At 44.3% G+C, this 12,175-nt stretch overlaps 1 protein-coding gene across 2 annotated transcripts in view; it reads left to right on the forward strand.

Annotated features, from left to right (window-relative positions):
* Positions 1 to 12,175, forward strand: part of NELL1 (neural EGFL like 1) — a 3,335,977-nt gene that overhangs the window by 3,037,590 nt on the left and 286,212 nt on the right. For both annotated transcript variants that reach the window (XM_069221936.1, XM_069221935.1), the window contains one exon: positions 4,686 to 4,826. In XM_069221936.1, the coding sequence (XP_069078037.1) occupies positions 4,686 to 4,826 (141 nt within the window). The remainder of the gene's footprint in view (positions 1 to 4,685; positions 4,827 to 12,175) is intronic.

Here is a 12,175-nt window from a genome sequence, read left to right on the forward strand (position 1 = left end):
CACTGGTCCCAACCCTGAACCTCTTGGTGCAGAAGCAGTCCTCCTGTGTGGCATCGGGCCATGCGGGGCTGCCCATTTCGGATATTGCAGCAGGCTCAGCAAAGTTACACTGGTCTCCTCTATACAGTACAGGGCAGCCTCTGATGACACATCATCATGGGAGAAGCTTGGTTGTTATGGCAATATGAGGGATGCCTTCTGTGGTGTCAGCTCAGGCTGAAGGTGGTGAGTTCAGTCAGCGTGTGTCATTGGTCTTAGTTCTTGCAGCATAACAAAAGAAAGAGGTGGGGTCTGTTGAAAGTGCACTGCTTGATCTTTATAGTTCTTCCTTATAAAGAGCAGAGTGCTGGGGACACGCTGGTGTTCGTACAATGGCTCTTGTGGCAGAATAATACAAAGAAGGAAGTGAAGTATTTGATGGGCCTGAGATTCAAGAACAGGGGGCAAACCAACAAGCCCTTAGAGTTACTGGGGGGGTTTAAAGGTTGTACAGTAGGCTTCAGTCCTTCTTACTGCCAGGGCCAGCAGGCCAGCACAGCAGAGCAGGTTGCAATGTGGCAGTCCTTCCTGGCAGCACAGCATTCAGCAGGCAGCAGACCAACACAACAAAGCAGTTAGCAAAGTGGCGGTCTTTCCCTGCAGCACTGCATCTCTTTTTGGCAGAGTTTTCTCAGTACCCAAAAGTGAACTTAATTGATGGGGTTCGAGGTCCAGTACTTATACCAAAATGTGCCTTTGAAGTGGGGGAGACTTCAAAAGGGCCTTTGAAGATCACTGGGACCCTGCCATTTCTTTCCTGGCTCCAGACACTCTGCAGGGGTGTATGCAGCCTTTTGTGTTAGAAGAAACACAGCCCGTTCAGGTGTACGTGTCAGATGCTCCCTCCCATCTAGCCCAGGAAGATCATTCAGCCTGGTGATGGGCCATCAGGATGTATCTGTTACACCCCAGCACCCTTTGTGTGAGACTGTCTAGAGGTAATGCAAACAGCCCAGCTGTCATCCACCCCAGACATGTATTCAGAGGCAGGCAGAGGCACAGGATGGTTAAATTAAGGAAATGACAACTTTTTTAAAGAGGCATTTTCAGCCCTACAATTTAAAAAACAACTTTACTTAAAGATGTGTTTTTAACATGTGAGTTCAGAGACACCAAAGACCAATTTTCTATTTGCTCCCAATAAAAACTATACTTAAAAGATGTTTAAGGTAATCCCCATGTTAACCTATGGGAGAGGGAGACCTGCCAGTAGTGCAAAATGAGTTTAGCAGTTTTTCATTACCATGACATGTTTAACTTTAAAGTATGTGTCCAACTTTTTAAATACATTGCACCCTGTGCTTGGAGCTAACTAAGGCCTACCTTAGAAGTGACATATATGCAGTAAAAAGGAAGGCTTGGACGTGGCAAGTGGGTGCATTTGCTAGGTTGAAATGGCAGTTTAAAACTGCACAGACAGGCTCTGCATTGGTAGGCCTGAGACATGTTTGAAGGGAAACTGTAGTGGATGGCACAATCAGTGCTGCAGGCCCACTAATATAGTGCACTTACTAGGGACATGAAAGTAAATTAAATATGCCAATTGAGGATAGGCCAATGTCACCATGTTTTAATCCCTTCTGTGCCGCGGACGTAATGGTTACGTAATGGAAGAGAAATGCAAAGCATGGCCGTTTTTTTTCACCTCAATTTCAATATTTTTTTATTTCAGCTGTTATTTTCTGTAGGAAACACTTGTAGGATCTACACAAATGGACCCCTTGCTGAATTCAGAATTTTGTCTACTTTTCAGAAATGTTTAGCTGTCTGGGATCCAGCATTGGTTTCTCAACCATTTCGGCCACTAACTGGAAGGAGGCTGAAAGCACAAAAAATAGTAAAAATGGGGTATGTCCCAGTAAAATGTCAAAATTGTGTTGGAAAATGGTGTTTTCTAATTCAAGTCTGCCTGTTCCTAAAAGCTGGGAAGATGGTGATCTTACCACCGCAAACCCTTTGTTGATGCCATTTTCAGGGGAAAAAACACGAGCTGCCTTCTGCAGTCCTTTTTTCCAATTTTTGGGGAAAAAACGACATTTTCGCTGTATTTTGGCTAATTTCTTGATCTCCTGCAGTGAAACCCACAAAGTCTGGGTACCGCTAGAATCCCTAGGATGTTGGAAAAAAAGGACGCAAATTTGTCGTGGGTAGCTTATGGGAACAAACAGTTATGAGGGGCTAAGCGCGAACTGCCCCAAATAGCCAAAAAAAGGCTCAGCACCGGAGGGGAAAAGGCCTGGCAGCAAAGGGTTTAAAGTACAGACCACCTGTACTCCAGCACTGGTCAGCAGTGGTAAAGCGCTCAGAATCCTAAAAGCTGACAAAAATTAGTCAGGATAACAGGAGGTCAGAGGGCAAAAAGTTAAGGGAAACTATGCCAAGGATGCCAGGTCTAACAGTTACCTTTCAAATTTCTGCTACTCTTCAGCTACTTTCCTTAGATACTGTGAGCTGCTACTGTTTGAGGAAATACAGGCTTTTTAGGTCCACATTTATCAGGAAATCATTTCACTTTGTCAGGCCCTGTTCCCTGGAGTGGGTAATTGCAGGTGCTGCTGTAAATGAGAGAAAGCTCCAGGTAACTGTCAATCAGCATTCAAGGTACTCAGTCCACAACAGAAAGGAAGAGTGGTTATTAAAGCATCCGCGATTCTTAATGTTCAGAAATAATTCTAAGAAGTGTGGAGTTCTGTTGTTTGAAGGCTCGGAATGAAGCTGCAACAGAGAAGATCTCAGCTAATGGATGCATAATGAATGCAGTGTTATACAGTTGACAAACAGATAATGTATCCAAGGCTACTTTACAAATACAAACACTATGATTCTCAATGAAGCAGCTAAACTTTTCTGCCTTGTAACCTTGCTTGTAAATTGAATGATATTTGCAAACGTAAATGTTCACAAACACCTAACTAGAACAGCAGAAACGAAACACGAAAGTATCAACCGAGACGTACGAGTGTTCCCTGTCCTTTGTGGGCCTCACAAACTCTGTCCTGAGCAAAAATCAAGGGTAAAGACTGAAGGAAGGAGGAACAATCTTGCATTAGAGGTTGTGTTCTCCTGACGTTCTGAGTATTTTGGCTGGAAAAAAATATTGTGAGTAGAAACTAATGTATATTCAATAACCACAGGCTATTTGAATATATAAGTGGACGTCAAACTGCAATTTCAATCTGTATATATTTTACATTTAAGTTATAATTGTATTTACTACTTCACTAGCAATACCTAACTTCGGCCCACATTACAATTGAGTGTTACGATATTTCTCATTAATTCTGTGAGAAAAGATTTTAAATAATCCTATGTCTTCCCTGGTGCAAAGGGAAATTCCATAGAGAAATAGTAACTATAGCATTAATTTCTGCATGTTATTCCTGAATTCCATGCCTGTTTGTGGGGACAAATTTCAAGACCTGACAAGGTCAAATTGTCCCCAGTATTACCTGCACACCTCACAATACCAATCTCAGTCAAAAACAGGGGAATCAGTTTTTAAGCTAATTTTTTTTCTTGGTGAATTTTCAAAGTGGCAGCTCTTGCTAAATATTTGAAGTCTATTCTGAGATGTTTTTCAAGACGTGTTCACATCCAGCATTCAGAACCTTTGGTGTATCTGCGATTAAGAGCTCTCTGGGGAGCTCTGTTTTGCCCTTATATGATGTCCCACGTGGTAACAATTGTCTGCAGAGAAAAGCATCTTTTTCTTTGCCTAGAATTGTTTAACTATAATTGGTACCCCCCTGACGTGAAGCAGGAGTCGGTCGTAGTTAAAAATAGATATGGCGGCTCTGATTAAACCGCAGACTCATCCATTTTTATGAGCAGCCTGAACATAATGGCTCCTCCGTAATGACTCCTTAATTAAGGCACGGTTAAAGCAAAAATTAATTTGCTAATTTTTAATTGTGCGCCTCACAATCACTCCCTCAAAGCTAAAAGGACGACGCAGGCAGGTGCCAGGAAGGTTGTTGCACCAACTGAAAGATGTGATTCCACGAGGCAGGCCCCCGCGCGGCTGCTCTGCCGGGAGGAAGGCATTTCTCATGCAGGTCTCCTGCCCCGCCCATTCATCTTCTCCCATTTAATATTTAACTAAAACAATGAGCGAGATTGGTTTTCTCTTTGTGTCACATGGCGTTATCCTTGAATGGATGTGCTCATCTTCATCGGGCCTGTGAATTCCAGGGCAGTGACGCATCACTGCAAATGTGCTCGTGTTGCTCTGCACAACCGACCAGCGCGAATCATAAACAAATACTTTTATCAATTTTTTTCCGCACGCATACTAATATACATAGAAATTAAGACTAAACGGCCATATTTTTCCATCAATTAGCTGCAGTTACAGAACGTTATCCAAGTCTTACCCCCATTTTCAGAAGTCAAATGGACTTCGAATCCACCTCCCGGTCAAGGGGTGTTGTTTTCAAAACGGCACCACAGCCATCATATTACTACAAGCATCATTTGATTTGTGTGTGATAAAAGGTGTAATTTTGTAAAGGGTGAATTAAACATTCTTGCTTCTAGTGATTAGCACAGATTTGACTGTACGGTTGGTGTAGTAGGAGCATTGTTTAACGTTGCTGTTTCAAAAGGAATTATTTTCCTGTCTGACGTTGTGTTTTTCTCCGAGGCAGATATCGATGAGTGCGCAGAAGGAATCATTGAGTGTCACAACCATTCGCGATGCCTTAACCTCCCAGGGTGGTACCACTGTGAGTGCAGAAACGGTTTCCATGACAACGGGACTTACTCACTTTCCGGGGATTCGTGTGTTGGTAAGAAGGTTTTATTCAGCATATAACTTTTCTTCTTCCTGATCTTTATTACTTCTGACACATAAATAAACACAGGCACACACTTGCACACACAGACACGCAGTCACACACGCTCACACTCGCTGTCACACACAACTGCCCCCCTTTGCACACCATGCGTGCTGTTCTTTTTACTGCATTTAGTGCCAAAGTAAGGGATGAATTTACCATCTCCTAAACTCATCAGTCTTTTTTTCCCCAGAGTTTGCAAGTGAAATATCATTGTAAACAATTGGAACACGAGACAGTGAAAGGATGTTTTAAAGACTTTAAATGGCTTAAACCCGGCTGATCGTCCACTGCCAACAAAGCGTGTAATTTGGCAAACAAGACAAAGTTGTGCCCTTCATGCAGAAATTTGTTTTTTACTCACCCCTTGATAAGCTACTTGCAAATATAAAGCCCATGTGTAGCAGACCAGAGAACTGCTTAGCAGCCAGTTTCAGGACTGCTAGGCTAGGACTTGCTGTCCAAAGATCTGGTTGGTAATCTGCCACACACACCACAGAATTTAGATCCATCAGGTAAATTATGTCACAATCCATCTCAAAACGCACAATGCATCATGCAATGAAGGAACATTCGATGATGCATATTGTTGGTGATTGTTAGTGATGTAGCCACCTATGCACCTAGCCTGCCACTTGCCTGTGGCCTCCAATTCCTGCATGATCCAGTCTGATCCATTTGCCACCGCTTGATGAAGTGACGCAGTTGCTGCCTGGGTTTTCTCTCCCTTGTTTTCCCATTCACTGTTCTTCCCACCAATAGAAGTCCCATCCACCGCAGGACCTACCTAATGCAGGCTGCAGCATGGCCGCAATAATAGGCATGTGAGAATTAGCCTGCTACTTGCCTGTGGCCTTCAGTTTCTGCTTGTTCCAGTCTGATCCAGTTGCTGCCATCTGAACAAGTGACAACACTGCTGCGGAAGTTTTCCCGCCTAGATTTTCTCGCTCACCATTCTTCCCACTAACAGAAAGCCTGCCCACCCCTGGCCCTACTTAATCAAGCCTGCAGTGTGACTGCGCAGGAGATGTGCCAGTGATGCATGGAATTTGTGCCAAAGGCAGGTCTGTCTGCGCCTATTGTTCCTGGACCGTGCCCAGTGCCAGGAACACTGGTCCCACAACCATCCAATGCAGCACCACAAACACAGCCGCAGCCACCATCTCACCAACCAACACACTGGCAAACACAGTGCTGCCATGCATCCCCAGCACCACAGTACGACCTTTCTCCTGCAACCATTGCGATTACACCTGTGGCACCTCAGACGCCGACACCACTACCTCCAAACAACCAATGCATGCCACCACCACCCCACATCAATTGTCTATTATGCTTCTCAATGTTAGATCCCTCGTGAAACACTGCACCAAAATCTGGGACCTTCTCAACAGCAGCACAGAACCTTTTCTTCCTGACCAAAACATGGCTCAACCCAGCCTCCAACCCAGATACTCCCACAGCCATACCACCGAGCTATAAAATCATACACAAGACGAAACCCACAGACCAGGTGGAGGACTCACGATCATCTACAAAAACATGATTGGCTGCCCCACTTCCACCTCCACGGACTCAGACACCAACCTCATGGAACACCTCCACTTCAGAATACAAATGGACTACAATGCCACCCTGAAGGGAACCCTCGCCTGCCATCCCTTGGACCCCCCCCAAGAGGAAATCTGAAACCACATCCAGACTTCATCGCTCCCCTCTCCATCAGGTCAACTAACTACATCCTTCTCGGGGCCTTCAATTTCCACCTGGAAGACAGCACAGACCCCAAGTCCACAACCCTCCTTGACACCTTCAGCAATCTTGAACTCATCCAGCTTATCCAAGGACAACCCCCACAGCAGGCCACACCCTTGATCCTATTTTCTCTACCAACAACAGGATCACCACCACCCACACAACCCTGGTCACATCATTCATTTCAAGATATCCACCTGCTAAGGCACCTCACCAGAAAGATCCAACACACCATCAAGAAACTGGGGCAAAATAACAGAAGAAAACTGTATCAAGACCCTACAAGAATACCCATCTGGGATACCTTGATGTCAACACAAAGCTCTTAAATAAATGGCTCACCAGCTGCCCCAACCACATTGTTTCCACCAGAAACAAGACCTCTAAAAACAACAAAAACAAAGTACCCAGCTGGTATATGTGGAAGTACAAGTACCAATACAAATAACTTGAGAGAAAATGGAGACTCAACAAAAACACCACCGCAAGATCCACATGCAAAGCCATCCACAACCTCTACCAAAAACTATGAGTTGCAAAGGAAAGGCCCTATCTCACAGACTCAAAGCTAGCCCCAACAATGCCAAGGACTTCTTCACTATTGCCAAGGAGTTCTCCAACCCTGCAGCTGCCAACAACATCATCCCCTCTCAAGCACTCCATAACAACCTCTCAAACTTCTTTGAACAGAAGATTGCTAAGATGTACAACACATTCGACCCACAGCATACTAAGGCAAGTGCCCAGCAGGACACCTTCCTCATCGCCAAACAGCAGCTAAGCAACTGGAAGCACCTCTTTAAAGAAGACACCACCGCCCTAATGATACCATACACTCATGAACCCCCTTAGACTAATGCCCCCATTTCATATACAACCTTAGAAGAACAAGAACAATCATCTCCCCGACGCTCACTGCAGTCTTCAACACCTCCATAACAACCACTATCTTCCTGCCTTGATGAAAAAATGCAGAAGTCAATGCCCTATCGAAGAAACCAATAGTGGACCCCCAGCACCTTCAGTAGCTACAGACTCATTTCGCTCCCGCCCTTTCCCACTAAAGTAATTGAGAAACCCTTCCATACTCAACTCACAAACCTCCTAGTATTCCATACACTTCCGGACAGCTCTTAAACTGGCTTTGCACCAACCATAGCACAGAAACAGCCCTCATTTGGGCCACCAATTACATCAGAAGCATCCTTGACCGAGGAGAAATGGCTGCACTCATCCTCCTCAACCTCTCTGCAGAGTTCCATGCAGTCTTTTACAACTCACTCAACAGAAAGCATAATGATCTGCCTTGATCTGCGGGGATCTGCATACCTGCCCTCAAGTGGATAATCTCTTTCTTCAGGGACAGAACTCAATGAGTTAAACTTCGCCCATACACCCGCTACAGAACCCAATAAACTCATCTACGGAGTCCTTCAAAGATCATCGCTCAGCCAAACATTCTTCAATGTCTGCATGATGCCGCTCACAGATATCGTTAGAGGTCATGGCAGCAGCATAGTATCCTACATCGAGGACACACAGCTCATCCTCTCTCTTACAGCACTGCCAAAGCAAACTTCATCAACTGCATGAGCAACATCGCAGCCTGGACAAAAAACAATTGCCTCCAGCTTAACACAGACAAAACCAAAGTCCTTGTCTTCAGCAACAGCCACTTCTCCTGGAGCACCTCTTGGCGGCCCTCCAATCTTGGCCTCCCACCTACTCCAACGGACCAGCAAGAACCCCAGGATCTTCCTGGATGCCAACCTCTCCATGAGCAGAAGTATCAATGCTGTAGACTCATCATGCTTCTATATCATGCAAAATATTCAACAATTCACATACAATTCATATTCACTTATAACCAATTGGATGGACTGTGTTTTACTTTTACTGATAGCGAGTTGGAAATTTCAGGACCAATTTACAAAGGCAAATAAGAGTACATATTAGAATACTCCTGTAATAGTATTTCTCATACTCAGAAATGCTTTTATGAATCAATACCTTATGCTTGTTGCACACACCTCCCCTGGAAAATATACGTGCACACTAAAGCACGTTCTGTGCTCAGAAAATACAAAGATGACGGAAGCACACCAATCTCTGTAGTGAAAAGCCAATCTTCCAATACACACACATAGCTTGCAGAGTGTTTGCTGCTCTGTTGTTTTTTTGACAATGCCAAACCATTGCCTGCTACTAGGCTGGCAATTGGTAGGTAAAAGTGAACGGATTCAGAGGTAAAACGACATTAATATTGTATCTGTTGACCATTTAAAGCTTGTAATAAGGCAGTCCTAAGGTTATATTTTCCTCTCTTTATCTTTGATGAGCTTTACCTAAATACAAATCAGTACTTACTGCTTATCCAAATATTGTATTTGAAACTTTGTTCAATGAACAGCCACTTGAAATTAGCATTTTCACACATCTCTGCAAATTCGTCTTAATTACTTTTGTGCCCAACAAATTTACTGGGTTACTAAGGAAATTAAGTACCTCTGACTTTCTTAGATTCAGATATTGCAGTTTTGCAATGTCTGCATTAATGGTGTGTAATAGACTAGTTATGTAGAATATCCCTTGTTGAAATCTACAGATTTACCAAAGTTACTGCAAATAGAAAGCATGCAACACTCCTGCATCATGACGTTGCCACCAGGATTTTGCTCAATTGCTCAATATGTTTCAGGCAAAAACATACCAAAACGTTTAGAGAATGATAGATCAGGGTACATAAAGTACTCTGTATCTTGACCTTCACATGATGTACGTTGCCATGTATGTAGTCGTGGTATTGGACCTTTGTAGCACAGCCTACAACATTCACATAGAATTTTTTTTAACAGGTTAAGAAATTTAGTTGAGAGCACTCTACACCAGATGAGACATCCGAGCATGTGCTGATGAGTAAGCTGTCTCATCAGTGCTATATCTGGCTTCATCCTCCATTACACATGGAGTCTGCCTAGTGTTACTTTGTGCTTTGTTGTGGCAAATTGATTTTAGATTTTAGGTCGATGCAGATGCTCTACAAATACTTTCTGGCATCTATTAGTCTGGCATACAATGTAGATGTATGCCAGTTGAATACTGTTAGAAATGGGGTCATTGGTTGGCAGTCAGGTTAACCCTGTCCAAGCAAGGACCCTCACTCTAGTCAGGGAAAGTCACACACAATCCAAATTATCCTGTGTCCACCCTCTGGTAGCTTGTCACTGAGCAGTCAGGCTTAACTTAAAAGGCAATGTGTAAAGTATTTGCGCAATAAATCATACGATACCACAATATAACACCACACAAATACATCCCACAGTGTTTAGAAAAATACATAATATTTATCTAGATAATTGCAGGTCAAAACAATTAAAGATGAAATAAGCAAATATAGGGGTATATCACTGAAAGTGAAATCAAATGTCTTATAGTTGAAATATTACTGTAAAAGCAATAAAAAGTGTCTTAAGTTCTCCTAGAAACAACAAGTGTCTCTTGCAGGGCAAGGTACCTGGTTGCGTTGAAAAATCCTTGCAAGGGACCGCAGAGGAGGAGGTGCATGGAAAATAGTGCATGTGAGTCGGTTTCGCCCCCTTCACACACGGACCTGTGTCGTTATTTTCCATGCGGAGAAGACGCTGCGTCGATTTTCGGCACGCGGACTTGAATCCTCTTCGGGTTGCAGAGTTTTCAGAGGCCCAGGGACGATGTGTGGAATCCTGGGCTTGTGGAGCGAAGTCACAGGGGCTGCGTCGATTCCGTTAGGCGAAGCATGGAATTTTCTTCTGCACGGCAGGCTCTGCATCAATTTCTCTCAGAAAGTCAGGCGTCGCCATTCTGAGTCGGTTTGTGTTGATCCAGTAGGGCCATGCATTGAAGTTCCGGTCGCGCCGCTGGCGCTGCGTCAATCTTCTGTCACGAAGTCAGGGCTGCGTCATTCCAGTCTCGGTGTGCGGTGAAGTTTTCACTGCGAGCAGGCTGTGCGTCGTTCTTGGCAGGCGGTGTGATGAATTTTCACCGCACAGGGATTTCAGCTGCAGGAGAGAAGTCTTTTTGATCATGAGACTTCAGGGAACAGGAGGCAAGCTTTATCTAAGCCCTTGGAGAGCACTTCTGCAGCACAGAAAGAGAGCAGCAAGACTGCAGGGCAACAGCAAGGCAGCAGTCCTCTTCAAAAAGCAGTCAGGTGAGTCTTTTGGGCAGCCAGGCAGTTCTTCTTGTCAGGGTGCAGGTTCTGGTTCAGGTTTCTTCTCCAGGAAGTGTCTGAGGTGGTAGGGCAGAGGCCCTGTTTTTATACCCAAATGTGCCTTTGAAGTGGGGGAGACTTCAAAGAGTGGCTTAGAAGGGCACCAGGTCCCCTTTCAGTTCAATCCTGATTGCCAGTGCCCCAGTAGGGGGTGTGGCAGTCCTTTGTGTGAGAGCAGGCCCTCCACCCTCCCAGCCCAGGAAGACCCATTCAAAATGCAGATGTACGCACGTGAGGCTGAGTATCCTGTGTTTGGGGTGTGTCTGAGTGGATGCACAAGGAGGTGTCAACTAAACCCAGCCAGACGTGGATTGTAAGGCACAGAAAGATTTAAGTGCAGAGAAATGCTCACTTTCTAAAAGTCGCATTTCTAAAATAGTAATATTAAATACAACTTCACCTGTCAGGAGGATGTTGTATTACCATTTTGGCCATACTAAATATGACCTTCCTACTCCTTTCAGATCAGTAGCTACTACTCAAACAATGTATGAGGGCAGCTCCAATGTTAGCCTATGAAGGGAGCAGGCCTCACAGTCGTGTAAAAGAGAAGTTAGGAGTTTTATACTACCAGGACATGTAAACTACATAGGTACATGTCTTGCCTTTTACCTACGCATCACCCTGCCTAGGGGTTACATAGGGCACACCTTAGGGGTGATTTATATGTAGAAAAAAGGGGGTTTTAGGCTTGGCAAGTACTTTTAAATGGCAAGTCAAATTGGCAGTGACACTGCACACAAAAGCCCTGCAATGGCTGGCCTGAGACAAGGTTAAGGGGCTACTGAAGTGGGTGGCACAATCAGTGATGCAAGACCACTACTAGCTTTTAATCTACAGGCCCTGGGCACATATAGTGCACTCTACTAGGGACTTATAAGTAAATTAAATAGGCCAATTGGGTGTGATCCAATGTTACCATGTTTAAAGGGAGCAAGTATATGCACGTTAGCACTGGTTAGCAGTGGTAAAGTGCGCATAGTCTAAAAACCAGCAAAAACAGTATCTCAAAAGTGGAGGGAGGCAGGCAAAAAGTTAGGGGTGACCACCCTAAGGCTGTCAGGTCTAACAAATACCATGCCGTTATAGGGTTATTTGATGATTATTGGTCACTGGACAACTGACCAGCAAATCGGAAGATAATGAAAGATCTCTGATGAGGCTTGAAGGTTCTAAAGGTAATATACATGAGTGTTGCATGTTACTTATGATTGCTGAGGGGACCTGCCATGACAAGGCGTCAATGTTATTAACACTGTGATGGAGGGTGTGGTGTGAATAGCCACAAAACAAATAT

The sequence above is a fragment of the Pleurodeles waltl genome, chromosome 3_1, assembly GCF_031143425.1.
Source record: "Pleurodeles waltl isolate 20211129_DDA chromosome 3_1, aPleWal1.hap1.20221129, whole genome shotgun sequence".
NCBI classification, from domain to species: Eukaryota; Metazoa; Chordata; class Amphibia; order Caudata; family Salamandridae; genus Pleurodeles; species Pleurodeles waltl.